General features: G+C 33.0%; 2 protein-coding genes across 16 annotated transcripts in view; one reads left to right on the top strand and one right to left on the bottom strand.

The window, feature by feature from the left end:
* The first annotated feature begins 232 nt into the window (after positions 1-232).
* The window catches only part of LOC111047356 (synaptic vesicle glycoprotein 2B), a 73,239-nt gene continuing 49,743 nt past the window's right edge, over positions 233-23,728 (top strand). The window contains exon 1 of one of the 4 annotated variants that reach the window (XM_022333091.2): positions 233-463. The gene's annotated coding sequence lies outside the window, so the exon portion shown is untranslated. Of the gene's footprint in view, positions 464-8,176; positions 8,350-23,728 lie in introns of those variants that run through there. The other 3 variants (XM_022333094.2, XM_022333092.2, XM_022333095.2) reach the window with 3 other exon arrangements.
* LOC111047359 (proton-associated sugar transporter A) overlaps positions 17,985-23,728 on the bottom strand; it is a 36,194-nt gene continuing 30,450 nt past the window's right edge. For 8 of the 12 annotated variants that reach the window (XM_039434626.1, XM_039434620.1, XM_039434624.1 and 5 more), the window contains 5 exons: positions 23,475-23,594; positions 22,397-22,561; positions 21,842-21,972; positions 20,082-20,256; positions 17,985-18,260 (listed from right to left, as the gene is read on the bottom strand). In XM_039434626.1, coding sequence (XP_039290560.1) covers positions 18,030-18,260; positions 20,082-20,256; positions 21,842-21,972; positions 22,397-22,561; positions 23,475-23,594 — 822 coding nt within the window. In that variant the 3' untranslated portion in view covers positions 17,985-18,029. Of the gene's footprint in view, positions 18,261-20,081; positions 20,257-20,991; positions 21,056-21,841; positions 21,973-22,396; positions 22,562-23,474; positions 23,595-23,728 lie in introns of all 12 variants that reach the window. The other 4 variants (XM_039434629.1, XM_039434627.1, XM_039434628.1 and 1 more) reach the window with 1 other exon arrangement.

A 23,728-nucleotide genomic window follows, 5' to 3' on the forward strand; every position in this document is an offset into this window, starting at 1 on the left:
AACGTTTATTATCGACTTATTACTAATCACGTAAGTCGTTCATTCATACTTCGCACTTCTCTCGCCCTTCTCACACTTCCTCTCTCTCTTTCTCTCTCACTCTCTCTCTCTCTCTCTCTCTCTCTCTCTCTTACTCACTCACTCTCTTTGACTCTTTTTCTTCCACTTCTTCCCTCTTTCTTATGCATCTCTTTCGGTATAAATTTGACGCACACGTATCACATGACAAACTTATGAAAGGATAACGTAGAAGGAAGGGATCGCAGTGGCAACAGACAATGATAGCATAAAATGACACAAGTGTGAAAAGTGAACGCTTTCCGTCACTCCAGTTCGCGTCAAGTCCTCACTGTGATAGGTTGTGCTTTTTGAAAGATAGGTACACTAATAGTCAAACATACAAGCTTGTGCTAATTGGTTTTATACGCGTTATTGATCAGGCGAGCCAAAGGCTTTTTCACAGGTAAGGAAAATCAAAATTTTGTTTGTATATAGTTGAGATTTGGCCCTACATCCGAAGAAATTACAGCTTTGCCAAATCGTGTAAAATTGCAACTTTTTCAAATTTCCAATTCAACCACCGAATTGGATGCAGAATATCACCACCAATACCCCAGTACTGCTGGAAAATTTTCAGGGTTGAAGGATTGAAAGGTAATTCAAGTTGATGAATGAAAACATCGCGAAAATATGTTTTTCTTTTGAATATCACTTCCCTCAGAATTATGAAATAACATAATGAGTGAGTGTATCCTTCCTTCTGGTGTCTTGATCAATTTTATTCGATCTAAAGTTTTTTTTAATATATGATCAATTAATGATTAAGCTCCTCAATGTCGGGACATTTCGAGCAGAAAACATGAAATTTTGACATGCTAGAAACTTTTCTGTTTCAAGAAATAAGTGGCTGGTGGAAGCGAGAACGTTTCTCAGAAATTATTTTTCGAATCGTTAAAGGTATTCGGAAGATCGTATTTTGGTCTCTACGGAATTTAAAAGTTAGGAGAGCGGCTGAATGGTATGCATTGTGTAGTAAATTCCCTATCTTATCTATCGTATCTTATCTTCTTTTAAGCAACTTTTTTCTGTTTTCTTAATCAAGTTTATCTTAATTTTTAATATAAAGTTCTTATTTCTAAAACAGTTTTTTCTCTAAGCAACTATTTTCTGTTTTCTTTATCTAGTTTTGTTTTGCTTTTTAATTTTAAGTTCTTAATAATTATTTCTAAATCATTTGTGTCATACTTTTTGTATAAAAAAGGTTTGTTTTGGCGTTCAGCTGTAAACCTCTCCGAGTTGTACTTTTTTCGTGTAATGTATTCTCAATGAATAAATAAATAAATTTGAATTTAAATTTTCATCGGATTATTACCATAGATAGATATAGTTTTTTATAATTTTAAGAAGTTTTTGTGTTTTATGTTAAGAAGTAACGTGTTCCATAATATAAAAAGGATACCAATCTATTTTATTTTATCTTGTGAATTTTCTTAATCGCTAGACTAATAGTTATTCACGATAATAATAACCATTATTATAGTAATCATCAATAAGTAGAATAGATCGATAGAAGAAAGTATTCCAAAAGCAAAATATTCTTACTCTCCAAGTGAAAATGGAAATCAAATTTGAATAAAGTTTACACAATATTTTAGTGTAAATGATACAGAATTAGAATACACATCCTTCAAGATTATAAAGTTAGAATGGATGAGAGGATAATAAATACTAAATAGATCATTCAGGAGACAGATGAAGCTATATAGGTATAAGCTATTGGCAGTCAATTCTATGACTCCTCATACAATGATTGAATTATAACAGGGTTATGAAAAATCGTTCATTAAGTTAATACTCATCCAATAAATTGCGTTCACTTAATTTTTCACCTGTTGAAAATAGATCTAAAATTTCCTGGATAGATTAGTGTCGTTTGAAACGTAATGAATCTATCTGTCAATGTCTCAATTAATCTAATTAACATTGAAGAAATGATTATTCACTGGGACTTCTACAACAATTTTAGGTTTTTCAAGACTACTTGCGCTCTTGAGCAGGAAAACAATGAACCTTTCACCTAGGAATTTGATATGATAACATTCTTGACTACCCAGGTCATGCGGGATTAGTATTACACATTTTAATTACAGGTATCAATCAACCTCAAAAATATCATTGCATTATTGTTGTGAGATTTCATCTATTTCTATTTCATTATTTATTTTGTATCCAATTCAAATTTAAATATCTGGAGTGAATTACTGTAACTGAGTATGATATTTTGCAGAAGATTTCGTAAAATTCATTCATAAGTTCTCAAGTGACAAGGACAATCACAAATGTATCAACGTCAGAGATTATTTTAGAAGCTCTTGATGGGAAAATAAATAACTACTATTAGGAGATCCCCCTGAAAAGTGTACTTTTATAGAGGGGGAAATAATAATTTATTTTAATATACTTGTTTCCCATGTGAATAGAAATGTTGACATTTATTTATCCAATAAGTATTGTAGGTTATTTTCATACACTATCCCCATACTGGAGTTGCGTTTCGAAAAAAAATTGAAATTGAGTCTGAGACCGATATTCAATCATAGAATCAATATCATTCATCTTATTCGGATTCATATTATTGATGATGTTTGGTGTTAATAAAAATGTTATCCTCTCAGTTTTAAATTGACAACGTTTGACATTGAAAAACAGGACCAGTGTGTGGAAGAGTAGGAGGGGAAAAGGGTTATTCATTCAACCATTAGGCTACAAGCATTACAAAATTATAAAAAAACAGATTATCTTTCTTAACTTAGTTCATAATATATATAGTCCACAGTATGGATATGTTCATCACATCAACGATTTCCACTTCAATACTAACTAAAAATCAGCTCTAAATATATGAGCGTATTAAAAAATCAGATCGAAATATATAAGCATATGGTGCTACAGTGGTTTAAAGGACAAAGAAAAGTCAATAAATTTGATGTGCATGTGTGAACACATACACACAAATTATAAATTTACTATAGTCTAGCCAACTATTCATTCGAAACTGCCACATAGGTACTTCCTATTAATATATTTTTATTCTGATATGTTGATTGAAAGATGAATTGATAGTTATAGAGTGCGAAAGAGATTGTAGGATAAATTGGTAGATCGTAGATGGAAAAGGGATAGATGAAAAGCTGGCGAAAGAGAATAGCGAGAAGAGGGCTTGACAATGTGAGAAAGAGAAGAGGTGTCAGCGATGTCGATGTCGAGGCCTCTTTATCACCACAAGTGACAGTTGGTGTGTTTGCGTTTCGATAGGAGGGTTTCGAAGCGGGGGTGTGATAGCACTGTAATATGGATGGAGTAGGAGGCAGTAGTAAAGTAGGAGGAATGGAAGGATGAGGCGGAAGAGGAGGAGGAGGAGTAGGAGGAGGTGGTGAAGGAGTAGGAAGAGGAGTGATAGGAAGAGGAGGAGATTGAAAGTTGTGTCCGTGAAAGTTTGCACCGATCACAAATGGACAGCCCTTATCGCTAGTCAGGCCAAGAGCAGAACTTGTATTCCTCTTTTTGCCCAGCACAGTCACAGTGTCACTTCAATGTCGAACAACTTGTCGAGAAACGCATCAATTCACATTCTTTTTCGCCTAAGCACACTCTTGATCCGTTTGTATTGTCGAGACACAATCTTATCAGATAAAACATTCTGTCGCAAAATAACGAAACTGTAAAGGCTACACATGACTACAGTAGCGTATTTATGTTTCTGCATAAACATTTCTGTAATAATTTTGTTTCTATCCTTGGAGTAGAATAAAAGCTTTGAAAGCCTGCTTCCAATCAGTTGGACGCCTAGTGAGTAATGAGAGATCATGGAATAATTATTCATCTCTTTTTTCTCAATTCCACCAATTATTATCTTACTACATTATTGGTTGAACAAGCACATGGGACGTTGGATGGAGTTTACACAAATGTTAAGCTAAAAAATTCTCCATAGCATTTTTATTCATAAAATATGATAATGACATAATTCTCGATTATTTTATCATTTTCATGATGTAATTTCATGATGATGTGGTTCAAGCTGTAAATGGCTCTAAGAAGTTGGACCTGGGAGGAGTTTCATCATAATTGATTATTATATTCAATGATCGTAACGAATGCCTTTATTTCCAATCACTCTATGAATATGATGCCCTTGAAAAGGACCTTATCTTAAATCACGTGTTCCCTTCACGTACAATACTGATAATCGTTTCTATTTCACTAGCCTCCGTTCACCGAAACCAAAGCTGTTGATCAACAAAATATATGAATATAAATTTATTTATCCTATTATATTAAGCGTGCAATTTCTGTATTCATAGATCTGGTTATCTATGTTTAACGGATCTCGAAAACGGCTCTAACGATTTTCACGAAATTTAGAACATAGTAGTCTAGGTTTATGATATAAAGATTCGATTGCACTAGGTCTCATCCTTGAAAAAATTCGCTGAACGACATTAAAAGGATAATTCATCCTTGGCTGAAACAGCTGTGGATAGTAAAAAAGTGAGTATGTGAAAAATCAAAATATCGCATCCACGAAATTCATAAGATGACGTATAGCTGTGAAATATAAACACGATCATTTTAGAGAATTGTGTTCTGTTTATCAATAAATAAAAATAACGAGCGAAGCTCGGTGTCCCGATATTTAGTTTTGAATGGAGAAGATGAAATCAATAATAATAATAGCCTATTTCTGACCATGCAATCATTCGATACAAGAACTGCGACATTGCACCCAATAGTTTTGAAATGAATTTCATGAATCAGCTGATTTAGCAGAAAACCTGGTATGATATCAGAAAGCTACAGTTAAAATCTCAAAAATATTTGTGGAACTTGATGTTCAGCTTCACTAGTGGTGATAGAATGATAAATAAATAATATATATATTATTATCGATCGATCAAAAATCATCACCATCAACTTACAAGTATTATAATTATTATCATTAACTGAGAGCATAGAATAATAATTGAATTTCAAAAGGTTGGCAACCTTGGACACCATTGGAAAAATCTCTTCTATCAATCTTGTTCATTTCAATTATTGTTGACGTTACCGTAAACTCGATCTTGTTCCAACTAATAGACAGTCTTGTATCGTGAACGTGATAGGGGAAAGATATAAGTAATTCTATTAGATAAGCGAGCCGTAACTGATTCTAGTTGGTAATTATGTGTTCAAAAGGAAAAATACTGGAGTCTCCCAGCAAATTCGATGAGCGATTTATTAGGTTATTGGAAAAAGAAAATGACATTATTATTAGTGATTGCGAATTCAATGTTGAAGGCGCTGTTATCAAAGGACATAGATTGTTGTTTTCGATGGCAAGTGAAGTATTTAAAGCAATGTTCTACGGTAGCTTCAAAGAAGACAGGGTTGTAACAGTTGAAGATGTATCACTTGATGGCTTTGAAGGTATGAAAGAATTTATCTACATAGGTGAAGTTAGTTTTAAATCTGTATTTCATGCCCTATCAGTATTCATTGCTGCTCGGAAATATCTTATTTCAGCGCTAAGCCAGAAATGCATGAGCTTTATTTTTAAAAAAGGTATTTTGCCATCTGAGGTATTGGAATTTTTTGACTATTGCAACATGTCTAAAGTAACAGAATTTGAAAATTTATGTTGCAAAGTTATTCAAAACAGCACTGACGAAGCTATTAAAAGCGACTATTTTGAATTATCTAGCCCTGAAACTGTGGAATTCATTTTGAAATCGTCAACTCTTAAACTATCCTCAGAAATCGAGGTTTTCGATTTGTTCGAAAGATGGGCACTTGCTGAATCTCAACGTAGAGGCACAATGGCTGAGCATATGGAATATGAATTTGCCAATATGAAAAGACATATCAGACTCCTGACTATCAGTTCCAAAGATTTTGTTTCAAGAGTTGATAAGTCTTACCTACTGACTAAGGAGGAGAAGCATGCAATCGCACTTAATTTGCTAGAATTGAACTCACAACCAATGCCGGAGAGTCTTTCATCCAAGAAAATGAGACGCAACTTTACTTCTTTGCTGAAACAAGACATAGATGGTCATATGATGACTCTAGTAGTTCCACTTATGGAACCCTACAAGAGAAGAGGTGAAGAAATAATTTACATTAATTCATTTATTTCAGTCAAAATACATCACTCAAGATTCATGGAGTATATTTGTTTTCATATTCAAGCATTGAAGAAAGTTATCAAGAACATTACCTATCTGATAACAATAAAAGGAAAACTGGAAGTGGTACCAGAAACAAATGCCTGTAAGGAGTATGTTAATCGACATGGACCGGTACTGATCGAGAATGAGTGTAGCATCCTGGTGGACTGTAAAACTACAGTAAAAGAAACGATGATTTTTGCAAAGATTCCTATAGAAAAACTGAGAAATAATAGCTTCTTAAACGATGGCATGAGCGCTGTGATTATTAAAGGCCGGTTCAAGGTTTCTTCAAGAAGATCAGGCCTCCGAGCATATTCGCACATTAAGTAATTGATGAACTATTATTATTTTAGTAGCTTTTCAAGTGATTCTAACACTATTATCTGATCAACAGAAGTATCTCAACATAAAGACATTTATTTGATTATTAAAATGGAGATATTTATTATATTGTCAATGGGTGTATCACATTATTGTTTAGTTTATTTCTTTCTACGATCAATGTGCTCTTTTATCGATATGATCTTTCTTTATGTAATTGTTGTTCATGCAACCGTACAATGATGAATAAAAAGTTGAACATAAAACGTGATGATTGCAATTATTCATTCTGAAGTTTCCAACTTTGTTTCCAGTCTTTATATTATTCTTGGTCGGTTTTGGTGATACGTTTTTTTGGTAAAAAACTAATTTTATCTATTTATTGATCAGCAATATAAAACATTAAACGATTACAAATCGTTGACATGGATTCGTCAAATCTATTTTAGTAAGTGATATTTAATTTAATTCGTCTTTTTCAAATGCTCTTCCCCCCTGTAACCATTCCACTAACTGAACTATTTGAGATTTGACTACTCTTTTCACTCTGGCCTTTCGTATCTCAGAAATAGTTGCTCTATCTTACATTTTCTCTCACTCTCTCTTCAATTCAATTATAGTTGTTGCACCCTTCCACTTGAACACGGCGTGGAGACGTCATACATTTTCAAACAATGTATAATAAGCGCTTTTAACTAAGTTTTAACTGATGGTGCCTGGTGGACAGCAACACTGTTTTCATTTTGCACAAGCCACTTTTCCATCCCTCTCTTCTTGTCATCTTTGCTGTTTTGTTTCTATAGTTGTTTCGACTTTCATATTCCTTTCAAATGATTATGATTAGTATTGAATGATTTATGAGTATAAAGATTGATATACTTATATATAAATGGAAAGCTGTTATATAATAATTATATTAGATCCTTGCTGTTTTTAGACAGGGAATGTTACTGTTGGTCAGTGCTTAACTTTTTCATTCCCAAAAAATGTCAGAATGGAAATTTGAAGAAGCAAATGACGAGCACGTAACTCAAGGTCATAATGACGAACATTGACTGCCAGTAGCTTTCCGCCTTTATACTACCTTAAAGGTAATATCAGGTACAGTTTAAAGAATATATCCTTCCCCAACTTGATAAAGTAGTCCACATCCATCATATGAAATTTCATAACCAATAAAAAACCATTCATATGAAAAAATAGCTCGCAATAAACTTGTAGTGTCTATCCGCAAATTACAAAAATGTTTCTGTTTACTCAATATTGATAAGCTGGCTCACGCAACTTGTCCAAATTGGAAAGCATCAGCACACGACATAGATAGGAGAAGGAGAAGGGGCGGAGTAATGTGTTTTACATGGCACAAGGGTAGGTTAGGTATGTTTTGGTTAGGTTGGGTGCGGAGGGGGTGAGGGTAGGATGACACGAGAATCGGACTGACCGTGGTGGCTAAGTCTGATCGATAAGTCGTCACATGCATATTTCATTAGGTGAAAAGCGTTATTAGACTGGTCGTTATTATAGAGAGACTCTCCTAGGAGAGGCAAACGCCTAAAATAGCAAGGGCTGCGTGTGATATGCATAGGAAGGGGGGGAAAGCCTGGAAAAAGCGGTCGCAGAAATAGAAGGCTAGGCGACAGGCGAAGCTGGCAGCGCGATTAGCCTAGGCTAGGCTTCAGTCGGTGGCCAGCGTTTTTCCGAAGAGTAACAGGTGACAGTTCGGCATGGAATCACTTCTCTACTGACCATGGTCAAATGGCTATTATTCTCTAACCACACCGGAATCGCGCCGGAAAATTGAGGCTGTTCACTGCAGGTATATAAACTTGTTTCCATCTCATAAATATTATAGGATTCATCCTACTTCATTAAACTTTATTCGACAAAAGAATAAGAGTGTCATGGATGTTCATAGACTTATAAATTCAATTTATAAGCATAACCATCAATAATTTTCAATCGCATTATAATTATTGATCATCTGAACTATCTATAACAATAATTATTATTTATCAATCTACTGGAATAAATTGGATTAATTATCGAATATTGGATTGGTGCCTTAATTGAATTGGATTAATTATTAAATAGGTATTGGATTGGTGTCTAAGATATGAATTAGTCTGTAGTAGAATTCAATTCAATCTGTCAGCATTGGCTAAAAGGGGAAGCATTGATGCTATTCATAGGAAAGGCTGGCTGTTTTAAGAGATCGAGTCCTACTATATTTCGTCATTAAAATACATAATATGCAATCATTTTGAATTGAACAAGTAGGTACTTTATCATCATACCAGCAAAATGTATTTTTTTCTATTGATCGTAATTATTCTGTGGATGAATTTATTCAAAATTGTAATATAGGACAGGTGAATAAAACTAATTGTCATTATATTATGTAGTTGGTATTTTGATCACAGAGAGCACACAAGAATGGTACAATAGCTTCCATTAATCATCTATAATTATTCACAATTATTGTTCTGTTGCAAATATTCAAAAAAAAAAAAAAAGATTTATGATATTGGAAGGATATTTTCTAATTAATACAGTATTATTGTCATTACTTACATTCTTGAAAATTAGAGCAGCTTCATCATTATATCCAGCTTTCATTGGTAAGCAGTGAATTTGAAATTATTTGGCTACAGTAATCAATATAGTGTGTTTATATAATAAAAACAGCTGCAACACGCAGTAATGCTACAGTATCCATTTCTCTTAGTGTAAAAAGTTTCGTATTTCTACTTGAACTTTGAAAAATGAATAGCTTTGCAATTAAATAATACAATATCGGGGCACCGAGCTTCGCTCGTTAGTTTTACTTTCCTTGCCCTATTACCATAGGTAAGGAAAGTATTGTTTTCCGAAAAAATTAAGGTACCCCAATTTCCAAATTTCTATACGTTTCAAGGTCCCCTGAGTCCAAAAAAGTGGTTTTTGGATATTGGTCTGTATGTGTGTACATCATCTGTGTGTGTGTGTGTGTGTGTGTGTGTGTGTGTGTGTGTGTGTGAGTGTATGTGCGTCTGTGTACACGATATCTCACCTCCCAATTAACGGAATAACTTGGAATTCGGAACTTGAGGTCCTTACAATATAAGGATCCGACACGAACAATTTCGATCAAATGCAATTCAAGATGGCGGCTAAAATAGCGAAAATGTTGTCAAAAACAGGGGTTTTCGTGGTTTTCTCGAAAACGGCTCCAACGATTTTGATTAAATTTATACCTGGAATAGTCATTGATAAGCTCTATCAACTGCCTGAATTTTTACAGTCCCATATCTGTAAAAATTTCAGGAGCTCCGCCCCATCTATGCAGAGTTTGATTTTTGATTACCAATTATCAGGCCTCAGATACAATTGGAACAAAAACTTTTGAGTGAAAAAGATTGAGCATGAGAATCTCTACAATTAATGTTCAGTAAAATTTTGACCTAAAATTGAAAATAAGCTCGAAACTCGAGAAAATGTGATTATCCAATTGCGAACTGTTGGCAATTGTTGATTCTATTAAATGATTCACTATGAAGAGATAGCATACCTCGTATGTCTCCAGCGTTATTTTCCTGTCACCAGCTGGCTCAGATCTTGGAATAGTAGACTTGAGATGCGCGGAAACACTAGCCTCAGGTGATCAATTTTCATAATGGCAAGGAAGGTTGTGTGAGTGCTCCACACCAGATTTTTATTATTTATTGATAAACAGCCTACTATAGATAGAGTAATATAGTAACTTATCTAAAGTAAGCCATGATAGAACACAATTCTCTAAAATGATCGTGTTTAGCCTATATTTTACAGCTGGTTATACTTCAGCTTATGAATTTCGGGGATGCGATATTTTGTTGATTTTTCACAGAATCACTCGCTCACCTTTTTACTATCCACAGACGACGAAAGTCTCAGCTGCTTCAGCCAAGGATGAATTATCCTTTTAATGTCGTTCAGCAAGTTTTCCCTAGGATGAGACCTAATGCAATCGAATTTTTATATCATAAACCTACTATGTTCCAAATTTCGTGAAAATCTTTAGAGCCGTTTTCGAGATCCGTTGAACATAAATGATCAGATATAAAAATATAAACAGATATACACAAATTGCTCGCTTAATATAATAGAATTCCAGATACTACGTTGAAAGATAGAAAAAACGTAGGCCTAGATTTACTTATGCTTATTTTATGGTTGAGCTCAGTTAACTCAATGTATATCAGACACCTTTCAAAAAAGTATTCTTTGAATTTATAATTATGTGTTACCTAGTGTTCATTCTTTGGCTCTATATTTCCATTTAGACTACTATAAATAAGCTAGTGGAAGCATTAGGCTATACATTTTTTGAAATTTAATTTGAATGAGAAAATGGAATTTTCAGTACGAAAAGCTTTCCTTGATAAAGCTATGATCAAACAGAAAAAATGTTACGAAATTAGGCCTACTATCTAGTCGGACTATCAGTTTTCAAATTTTGAAAATCATTTTTTCGTTACTAGTAGCCAAGGTACCTATAGAATACAATGTATTCCAGGTACATACAATGTATTCTATAGGTACATTGCTAGTAGCCTACTACAGAAAACATGGTAGATATTATCACCTTACAGAGTTTATCTTAGTTTGAGAGAGTTAACATTTGAAAGTTGTCTATTCACCCAAATCCACTTCAATATTTTTATTTATTTATTTACATCAATAGAAAAATTACAACAACATATGGAGGCTTATAGCTTTATGCCAAAACAAGCCTCATTGAAAATCAATTGTTTACACAAACTGAAACTAAATTAGTAAGAAAGAAAAAAACGAAAAATAGCAATAAAAATAGTTTGGAAGAAAGATTATAAATAGCAAATAACACAAGACACAATAGAAAATAGAAAAAAAGACTGAAGAAAAAAAAGGCTAATTGAAAAAAGAGAATAGGTAGCAAGCCTATTTTAAGAAGAATTTGAAATTTAAATTTTTATGGTCTGAAAATTGATTGAGCATTTATAATTTAAGAGCTTGATAACATTGTTCACTAAAATTGCGCAAATTATCAGCGAATATATCTAGAATCGTATTCAAAGAATTGTACAATCTAACAGTTTTTTGTAAGAAGCAATTTGCATGATGTGCAGTGTATATTCTATCCAAAGCAAAAAACATATTTAATCTGGGTCTATTTAACGGAACAAAGATACTAAAGAGTTCGATAATATTCGGAATGCCTAATATTATTAACTCTTCAAATATGAAGCAATTCCATATGTAAATTTTTTAATACGTTCACTTTTACTCCACTTAGAATTGGACGTTCTTTTCTAATCACTATTATTGTAAGTTTCAAATTACTTGGATAAAGAGGTCTGAACTATTATAAATGATCAAATTCAAATTATTCACTTGTCATACTATATAGGCCCAGACTACTTGAATGCTCTTATAAATTAAATTTTGATTAATTTCACTGAGTGCATCTTGGTTATTCCAAAATTCGACAGTTAACCAGAATGTTATTAATGTGACAAATGGTTTCCTGTTCAGATGACACTAGTTATAGGCAAATACATTATTCCATTACTTATACTATAGGACAAGGAAAAATGAAATGTGCTAAACAGACACCATCTTTCACTAATATCTCATTAACAGAATAATTTATTACCATTTTTTGAAAAGTCATGCTCACAACTTTGTTTTAGTACTTGGAATCTATTGATATGATAATACTATTCTAATGCTGAACTGTCATTTAATGCTTGCTCGTTCGAAACTGGCTCGGATGATATCCTTGTAAACGTTCATCATTGTTCAAGTTGTATTGTTTTAATAGTTCTGACATCAGTTCAAATATTTCTTCGGATTTTTTGAACTGATATTCTTTGCGAAATATCGTTGAAGTATCAGTGAATTCAAAACCTGTATTGTATCTTGTAATCGAATATGTTCCTCATAATTCTGGACTTTCAAGAATGTATTAATTTGAATGGAATACAAAACATTTGTCAGCAGTAGGCTACATCAGAAAATACAAGTCACATTATTTCAAACATCAACTTTAATATAATAGGGAATTTCGAATAGGCTACTATAGCTTTCATAAATTTCAATCTCTAATCAAAAATATTATATTAAAAGCCAAATTTCAAAAGATATGAATTGAGATTCATCCATTTTCCCCTCAAACCTCATCTGTATGATTGAACCCTCTATTATGATGATATACCGTATAGGCTATAGTATATAGCTCTCTAAAAAAAGATCACTAAAACTATAATGCGGTAGAAAATTACTTCAGATTCCGCATATATAATACATACCAATCTAACATGAAAGGAAATATTATTCTCGTTCACATTACAAATGAAATAGCTCCATTAATATTCAAAATTCTTCAAATTAAGTACAACATGATAATAACATGAAGCTGTAGACCCAAAGGGAAATTTACCTACACATCGGTGTGGACAGAAAATACGAAATCTATTTATTGTAGAATTGCTTAAACCTGAAGTGTTTAGAAAAAAAATGTAGAGGCATAAACTCTATATTCTATATCAAATCCAAGCTTCAACAGGATCATTCCTCAGGGTATGGCAGGAAAACTTTCCACTAAAAAGTTCAAGAATCGAGTTAAATTTTACCACAATAAACCAGTCTCAATAAACATTCGGAGGGGCTTGTAGCTACCGAAAAAGATACTCGAAATAGATACCAAATTATTGATCTAATTAGTTTTTATTATAATAGTTTGAAGCAAGAAATGTCAGTATAATATGCGAGAAAAAATGTTGTTTGAAAATAAATAGGAAGTAAAACTACGGAAGGAAATGCACATCAAGAGCAGACAATTAAGAAAAGAACTATGTATGTAAAAGGGTATTGACTTTGTGAACTGTACGTGACTGGTTTTCTAATTATTTGTTATCAATGAGTAGAAGACTGTGCTGTGGAAGATGGTAACGAAATGAAAACAAGTAGTAATTCGTCACTTGGAGTGGTCAAGTGCAGCATTGCAGTGCGCAATGCATGCTGATAATGGAGACGTTTAACCAGCATTGAGCAACCTTGATTAATCATTGATGCCTGGTCACCTTGAAACCGTCCGGAAAGTCCAAGTTAGTGGCCAATAATTATTCCACCCGTAGACCTGCTGAACTACTGATTGATTTTCCGAGCCCTCCCTCGATTACCAAAAGTCCGCCTATTTTTAACCGGCAAGGCTGAATTAAATATGAAGGGGCAAATCGAGTTTCACTGAGGCCACCTGACTAATGGAATCCAAACAATCTCACTTCTATCGTTGTATCAATTCCTGGGTAATGGGCGCCTTTCAAAAATAGTAACGTGATCGCGTTTATTGAGCCACAAACCTCATATTAGAATGTGATTGACTCAATAAATCAATCGAATAATGGTCGCTCAACACAATGATGATAAATTAATACAAATATTCCAGAGTATAGAGCTCGTACCATTCATGAATGAGAAAAATAAGGAAATATACTAAATCCATCAACCCAGAAGTGGATGTAGTTTATGTCAGAACCTGAATATACTATTACTTATTTCACGAATAATAATTTCACAATATGATCAAATTCATAATTAACTGATTTAATGATGAAAGGAGAACATTGTTTCCAAAAATAGTTAGTTTAATTGATTCTTTAATGTGTAGTAGGTACGTAGGCTACAGGACGATTCCATAGAGTTTTCAGAACGATTTTTTGAAATTCACAATTCGATTTTTGTCTTTCAATGAGCAAATCTGTAGGACTAAGCTGTGACAAGGTCTATAGAAACCATTCTAAAAAACAAGGTCTATTTATAGACCTTGAGTTGTGAGACAATCATGTAGGTACTGTACATTCAAGTATTGATGAAATATCATAAATATAGCATATATATAGCATGATCTGAATAAATATCAAGTAGCCTTATCATCAATTAACCTACTAGTTTAATTTCTGTGGAATTACATATTAAGCCGAGTAAGGCTTGACGACAATTAATTAGAAAAAAGCACGACTTGACAATTATTCTATTAGTAATTATAATGGATGCACTTGTAATTCACGAAATAATACTGAAACAGTAAACTTTCTGTGTGATAAGAAATTATAATAGTACTTTACGTAACAAGTCCGGTAACGATAATTTAGGTACCGCATAAGTATATGATTGTTCATACGAATGTGGTAAATATGTTACCGTACAAGTTACGTACAATATTTTTTGTCATACTTATCTGAGAAAGAATAATATTGCTGAGAAACAGAAACCATTACCTGCTGCTGCTGCTGCTCGAGCATTAATTACTCAGATGTTATTAGGACTCAGTAGAGTCCTAACATACTCGACTGTAAAAAGAACATATGATCTCTTTACAGTATAGTATGCTGTAATGAAAATCACATGTTTTCTTGTTCTGCAGCTGCAATTGAGTAAGTATGACAAAAAAATCTGGTGTGGCGCACTCACACAACTTGCCGTTATGAAAATTGATCACCTGACGCTAGTGTTCTCGCGCATCTCAAGTCTACTATTCAAAGATATGAGACAGCTGGTGATAGGACAATAACGCTGGAGACGTCTTGGATTGCATTTGATTGAAATTGTTCGTGTCGGATCCTTATAGTGTAAGGACCTTACGTTCCAAATTTCAAGTCATTCCGTTAACTGGGAAATGAGATATCGTGTACACAGACGCACATACACTCATACACACACACACACACACACACACACATACAGACTAATATCCAAAAACCACTTTTTTGGACTCAGGGGACCTTGAAACGTTTAGAAATTTGGAAATTGGGGTACCTCAAATTTTTTCGGAAAGCAATACTTTCCTTACCTATGGTAATAGGGCAAGGAAAGTAAAAAGTATTACAGGCGTCATTGGTTGGGAAAAATATGTCTCATCAATGATCATCATACATATCTAGTTAAACAAATATGCCTGATGCATGATTGAGAATATTTCCACAAATCAACAAAATAATTCAACACTGAATAGCGGAAAAATGTTTTAAACATTCCTAGAATAATTTGGAATAATAAGGAGGGAAAAACGATAATTAGAGGAGACAAAAAATTGTTCAATCATGGAATAGATATCATAAAAAGATTTCGATAAGAATTATCAAGTTCTATATCGACTCAAGGACCCAACAAACATAAAGATATCAGATAGAAAATATGCATAAAGTTTGTAAGTTTTTCTTCTGCTCGATGATGATGATGATGCCTAGGCTTTTGTGAGGCTGAAACCTCACTTTGTGAGACTGATAATAGATGATAGTAGATTAATAAGAAGTTGAACTCTCAGATTCAGGTAGATTCCAAACCACCGAAAACTTTATGATCTTGAAAATCTGTTAGTGGAGCTATGCAAATCTGTCATCAAGCAGCCATACTTGCAGCAGAAAACATGGAACTGATCCATGCGATAAAAGAAGATTCTGATAACCTCTCTCCAATAAAAAATTGCATAGTAGCCTGTAAAGTTGGTATACGGGCGAAAGTTTTACGTGACAACGACTTTGAGTGGTAAAATAATTTCAATGTGAATATTCATTCCTATAGTAGGAAGAAGGATGAAATAATAGTAACAATTTAAAACATTTATTTATACAAAGAATTATATTTAAAACATTAATTTATACAAAGAATCTCGCACTGAATTTCATATTAACAAAATTTTATTTTTACCTTCACACATCCTCAACAAAATCACTCTGTCTCTCTCACTCTTAGGCGGGGTAACTGTGCTCGATTCAATTTTTTACATAGCAAGTCGCGCTCATTTTTTCAAGTTAAACAAATTATTATTGGCTGAGAAACGATTTATACTAATTTTGTGATTGAAAACTACCACAACATTGTGATTACTACAACATAACCTATTCACTTATACCTATTATACTTACACTTATACCTATTCACTTATACTTATTTACATAACCTATTCACTAAGTAGTGGCACAGTCGCAGGAGATTGCTCAGTTTCACTCTCTCTCCAGGTGAATGCCTTCGGGTTGCTGGTTGCTGCTGCGTTGCTCGCCACTGCTCCTATTCGTGCTCTTTCCAGACGACCGTGAACCGAAACGAACGCTCTCACTCGCTCTCATTGTGAGCGCATAACGTGGGAACGTAACGCAGTTTCTTGAAGTGTCACTCGGCAAACCAATTTATAAGACGTTGTCACGTCAAAAAATCATAAGTTTTTTTGACATATTTATACATCGCTAACCTGACAAAACATCATGAATATTCTGTATCAACATTTTTATTTCTGGCCTGCATTCAATATTCACAGTTCGAGATCCACCTGAAACTGTTGACTGTACGTCCATTCATTTCCCTTTCTTCAATCCCCCTACTACCAGCCACACTCTTATATTTACAGAGTAGTAATCACTTCCTTGGTAAGGTGTACTCGTATTCATCTAGAAATTAAGAAATTCAAAGTACCGTACCTCTTTTCAACTTTATCTTATTTCTCACAAGATATTTTTACTTAAAATGTCATTCTTAAGTGACTTAATTCAATTTTCATATAATTTTCAATTATAGTTTAAATCAAAAAATGTGGTGAGAAATAAAATAAAGTTGAAAAAGGATGCTCAACTTTATTTTATTTCTCTGTACACGTTTCGACTAATAATGCCATTTACAAGTGAGTAAATATAATTTCCACTTGAAAATGACATTATAAGTCGAAACATGTCGTGTGAAATGAAATTATTTTCAGAAATGGTTACCCACCCTGATTTTATAATTTTTACATTACAGAGTACCTGGTTTATGATTTTTTTCAACGAGAAATCAAATAGAAGTCTAGACGGTAGATTTTATTAGAAATTGCAGCTAACCAACTGCTGGAATATTATTACTGTATAATAATTATTTCAAACATCCAATGAAAGCTATATAAATAGAACTAAGTACTTCTTCCACTGCAAATATTGACCGGAGAACTAAATAGCAGAAGGAAATTTGAAGAATGAAACTTTCCAAAAGTTGGGTATCGAATCCGCGGTACCTCTCAGTTTCCGGCGAAGCGTCTTCAACATTTTCATTCTTAAAATTTCCTTCTACTATCGAGTTCTTCGTTCAATATTTACTGTAGCAGAAGTAATTAGTTTTAACCTAACAGTTGTGTTGTGAGTGATGTGGTACTTTTCCATAATGAAAACACAAATTTAAACTGTCAACCACTTTTTATTATTATAAATTATTATAATACACACAGAACCTGGTATCGTAGCTTCACCAGCCACATCTTCATTTGTTTGTTTTTTGTGTTTTCATGATTAGTTTTATTTATATTGTGTTCATTGAATGTTTGAAATAATTATTATACAGTGAGAAATCGTACTGTTCAAGTCTTACAGTCTACAATTTATAGAATCAACCATCATATAGAGGCTCTTGTAAATAAAGGTTTGGAGATTGGTGGATAGTAGTTTTATTAGACAGTTATGGTGGATAGTTGAGTTATAGATCAAGATACATGACTTGGGTGGCAGTGATGGCGCCACAAAAGGCGAGGAAAGAGGCGACTGCAGCCACAGCTGTGGTGGTGCCCACTGCACTGATGATGCTTCCCATGCAGATGGACAGCATGAATTGGGCCAGGAACACCATCGAGCTCACAATGGCTACATCCGTGCCCAGGCCTCGCAAACGCGTCATCGTTACTGACTCGCCTGACGGATTTAATTCGAACTGGAAGTATAAAAAAGAGGCATGGATTACAGCTAGATGAAGCGAAATAATGGTAGAATGATACATGAATATTTCCAATTTCAGTAATAATAATGTGAAATATATTCTCTATGTTTGGTTTTGAAGCATTTTTGTGAAGTGAAGAGGCTCAATCAATTTATCGAACTATGTGTCATCTTATCTAAATTTGAGAGAGGAATAGCACAAATCAAATCAGTTTGTTTAGTTTGATGGTTCATGGAAGGTTTACTTGTGACTATTGGCACAAGGTTACCTTATTTTTCCTCTCCCTATCATTTTAACGATTTACTTATTGTATGAATGAATAATGAATATAGAGCATTAGTGATGAATAGTGCCCACGTCCAGTTGTAGGGTCTGTGGGCAACTTTCAAGTCGGTAGTTATACATTCCATATTCAGTATCAACGACAATTGAAAAAGTGAGATCCACTTGAAAACATCAGAATTTCTTTCCATTCAACCAATGCTGAAAGCTTGTAAGCTGGGGGTAAATGTCTCTGGAAGAAGAAGATTAATGATTAATGAAATAGTTTTAATATGTCAATATTTCCTATTTTAGTTATAATAATATGAAATATTTCTTCTGTGTTTAGTTTTGAAGCATCTAAATTTGAAAATCTACATTGTGAAAATACTTGAGGACTGAACATTTTGTGAATTGAAGAACTACAAGACTTAACCTATTTCGGACTATGTGTTATATCTACATTTGGGAGAGGAATAGCACAAGGTTACCTTACTTTTTCTCTCCCTATCATTTTGATGATGTAATAATTGTATAAATGAATGAAGAATGAATGAATGAATGACTGAAAACAGTAACTATATTACTATATTATTATTATTATATTATTATTATTATTATCATAGCCACCTCTAGTATTATGCTATTTGGCTATGTTATCTCTAGTATTTGGCTATGCTATTATTGGGTAATATAGTTACTGTAGTCCATACAAGCCTTGATTTTGTATAAGCCCCAATAATATTGAAGGCAATTATAATGACTTGGCCATGCATAATGGAAGGCCTATTGATGCCATTTGAATCAAATTTTACACATGAATGCAGCTCTACTCTAACAAGGACTAATTGTGACTATTGTCGAAGTTAGACATGCTCTTGAATTGTTCCATACTGGAATGGGATACAATATCTTATCGCTTTCTACTGAAATGATAAATAAATTTGTGAATAGAAGATTCGTATCAAAGCTGAAGATTAGAAAAAATTCAATAAATAACAATTTAATTATATATTAGCCAATTGAGCTATGTATCACTTATATATTAATAGCCTCCCAAAAGATAGATATTCTATAAATATATTAGAGACAAAAAAACAATAACAAACTACTTGATTGAACAATATAACTTTCAAGAATCATAACAGAATGATTATGAAAATGGCTTCCAAGTGGAAGAGAGGTGTTTTGGATTTTCAAGGTAAGAAACTTTTTTGTGAACATTTTTGAAAGTAATTGCATTTCATTTTATTTATAATTTTTAATAGAAACGTATAAAAACATAATAATTGGGATTTGACATTAAAGGCGAAGCTATGCCCAAAATGTGGAGAATTGCGTGCATTTCGCGAAAAACCAAACAATTTACCAATAAAAATGGCGTTTTTTGCTAAAATGATGCCCACAGTCAAGTTCCAGGCTTGTGCATGGACGATGAGAATAATTATTGTTATGGTGATAGAAGAATAGAATAGGACTTTTGTTTCATTTAATTAAATGGCGAAGTTTGGACAGTTGAGTCCAGTGAACCACATAAAATGATAAGATACTTACTGTGTTATTAGCATGATAGTGGGCGATAAGAAGGTATGGCATGGTGAAGAGCGTCGAGTACATGACACCAGCAGTCCACGAGAACAGGATCACACCGAACGGGTGCACAGAAACAGCCATCAAAAACATTCCAAACGAGTAGAACAGTAGTCCTCCAACATACACTACTCTTGCCCTGGAATTGCATATTTTTTTCAAAATAAAACACTGCAGTATGACTTTATTGTTTGTTTTTCCTTCTAGATTTAGTCGTCCAAAATTCCTGGATTCAACAGGGAAATTGAAAACCAACAGTATCAAATCTAGAATACAGTTTTAGTACAGATTAGTTCTATTAATTTATCCATTTCATTCATAATACAGGCATGAATCATATACAATGATCGGGAGAGTACAACGGTCTAAGCCCAAACTAATACCAAATTCAACAAATTCATCAAGATTGAGTGAATTTTTCATGATATTACGAGAAAAATAACGCTGATTAACCTGTCATCTATATTTTTGACATAATATGAGAATGATATCAATATGAGACAGAGCAGATATCAGTAGTTCAGAACAGTAGGAGATAGAAGAGAGATTTCTCTAATAATACTCGTAAATGAATAATATTTGAAGGTACCTCAGAGTATGAAGAATAGGATAGATACAAAATCAAATTGAATAATATGAACATAGATAGAATTTCAAAGTATGTGCAAGAAGAGTGACAGAATATATCGTTATTAGAATACACTCAATATATCAAAAAATTATAATTGAAATACCGTATTCATTTCTTTAATAACGCATGTAGGCTGCAAAACAATACCATGAAAAGTTGTAATTTTTAGAAATTGAAAGCAAGACATCCAGTCATTCAATTATTAACAAAAACTGATATTAATGAGCAGTTACACTGACAAACCTGTTTATAACCAGCCGAATCCATGTGCAGCAGTGGTTGTGACAACACAGGTCCTGGTCTAACCCTACACTATTTTCATTTTTAGTTGAACGTAAGTTTCATATATTTTTTCAATCATATCTTTCTATCTTACAAAAAAACCACAGTATTCAAGTTAATAAAGAATAAATAATCATAATAACAACATCAACTATTTAAAAGAAAACGATTTCCCAATAATTCATTGAAAAAAAATTAAATTTTCATCAAGTATTTGAAAAATGTTAACTTTTTAGTGGAATTCCTATTCATATTTCGTTTTTGTTACATTTGTTGTAGTTCAATTTATAATAATTTATTTTTGCATTATCTTCACTCTAAAGACATTTCATTTTGTAATAATTTTTATTGAAAAATTGAAGAAAATCTATCAAGATGAGTATTATAATAATTTAAATATGTTCAATGGAGCTACATTGACTTGTAACCACAATAAATATGACTAGAAGCATGATCTATATAGAAATATAATAACATCAAATTCAAAATGCTATTATAGCAAAATTTCTAGGGTTGTTTTATTTTCTTACATAATAAAAACCAGTGGTGGAAGCGTTGTTGAACGTTTGTTGAATAGGCTACAGAAACATTTCAGAAGACTGGTGATTTTTTTATTAACAGGTAATATAAAATCCTATTATTGACTAAACTTAACAAGATAGTGGTGATCTAGCAATCATCAATGGTATGGAGCGCTGGTTTTCGTTAGCATTACACATTACAATGTCGTATTTTTCCGTCAAAAATAATGTGTAGAGTTATAATAGCAAGAATACCATTAAAAAACAAGGATATGGAACTCAGTACTCACTTATATCGCCTGATCAACCTCTCGATGATTGTGGAGTAACAGGCGCAGGACAATGAGTACATGGACATCCCCCAGCAACCAAATCGAACACCTTCCTCATAAAGAATTTTCTCTTTTGTGCCTTCTGGTGCCTGAAATTGAAAAAACCTGTTTTTTGGATCACTCTTTGTTACTCTCTGTGGGGAAATTTCCAGCAAACATTGTTGTTATCAATAAAAATAGAAAACGTTATTCAACTTCAAAGGATTGAGCAAGTTATTAGCATTTTCAGATTACATACTTCTTTTGAATAATCTGTGGCACAACCCATTCCGCATTCCTATCTTGTTTTTTCAGACAAATTATGTTATGTGACCTAACATTATTTGAGTAATTTAATACATCCCCACTTAATTCTCTAGTGAATTTGAAAGTATTAGGAATTTGGAATTATATAACGGTTAAAGGATAGAGAAACTTGTATTCTCCCACATTATGATCATAATTAAAATAAATTATGAATATTCAACAAAAATATTTTTGAAAATAGAGAACAAATTGAGCTACTATACTTACTTTTGGATCACCTTTGAAAACAGCTTCTCCAACAAAATCTGTGAAGTAAAGTGAGTAGCAGACATGCGACATCCAACAGAACAGATTCGTCAGACAGAGGATCTTCATTGACTTTGGCATGTAGAGTATTGACATCAGATATTCTTTCAGAGTTGGTGGGGCTACCTGTAAAACAAAATAAATATATGAATTGTACTGTACTTGATACTATAAAAACTTATAGAAATAATAATTAAAAATATTATTTCACAAAATAAGTGTGATTGAGTTCACGACATATCAAACAACAAATTTATCAGAATTGCATCCCATCATGGAAATACTGTACAACAAACCCACGAAAGTGATAAAAAAGAATTTCAATAGAGATATAAATAAATCCCGTTTCCATTGATCATCAAAAATAAATGAGAAGGGAATAACTGATGGATGTGAATACTGCGGCTTGACTTAAACAGTGCGAGGTTCGATTTTGGCTAATCTGAGTGATTCTCACTTTCAATACGGTAAGTGTATAGGGAGAATAATCTTTCATAAAGTGATAGAGGTCTTATTCCATTGATATGAGCATTAAATAATTTCAAATAAGACATCCACAATAATATCGTTAATGTTTTCCCATGATATTTGGGACAAGAATATTGTCCTATATAATAAAATTATATAAAATATATAATAACTTCACGAACTGAACAAAAACTCAGTAATCAGAATATTGATCTATTCTAGATTATTCAGAAAGGAGGCTATAATTATTATTATTATATATAATATTATAATACTCTTCTAGAAAACCAATTTTATTTATATAGATTAATAGATTACCTACTGCATTCGAGGGTACATTTTATAGGGTACAAGTAGGACCTCCTAAAGGCTATAATACAGGAAGTAGCCTATATAGGAAGTCCTGGTTCCGGTATCCACAGTTGTATTGTAATTTAGCAGGTAAAATATTTATGAATGAACGGTATTTTGCCTATAACATAGATGTCACTCCTGATGTGGTTTGTGAACTTCATCAAATAGTAGTGATTATCTCTTTTCTTGATTTTCTTCAAAATATCAAATCAGTCACCTTTTCTTCAGCCATCATGTCTGGTATGGTAGTGGTCTGCGCTTCATCATAAGCGTGGTTCACATATCCATTGGTATTATTCTCACCACGAGAATGCTCTGTCATTCCAAACGCTGTTTCCTATAATACAAATTAGTATAATAGTACATTCCTCACCCACATATAAAATCTTATGAGAATATCAATTTTTCAATTGATCAAGATAGGAATTTCTAGTGTGCGAAATACGACATATACGGCAATTCTTTTAGAGA

Source organism: Nilaparvata lugens, chromosome 8, assembly GCF_014356525.2.
Source record: "Nilaparvata lugens isolate BPH chromosome 8, ASM1435652v1, whole genome shotgun sequence".
Classification (NCBI taxonomy): domain Eukaryota; kingdom Metazoa; phylum Arthropoda; class Insecta; order Hemiptera; family Delphacidae; genus Nilaparvata; species Nilaparvata lugens.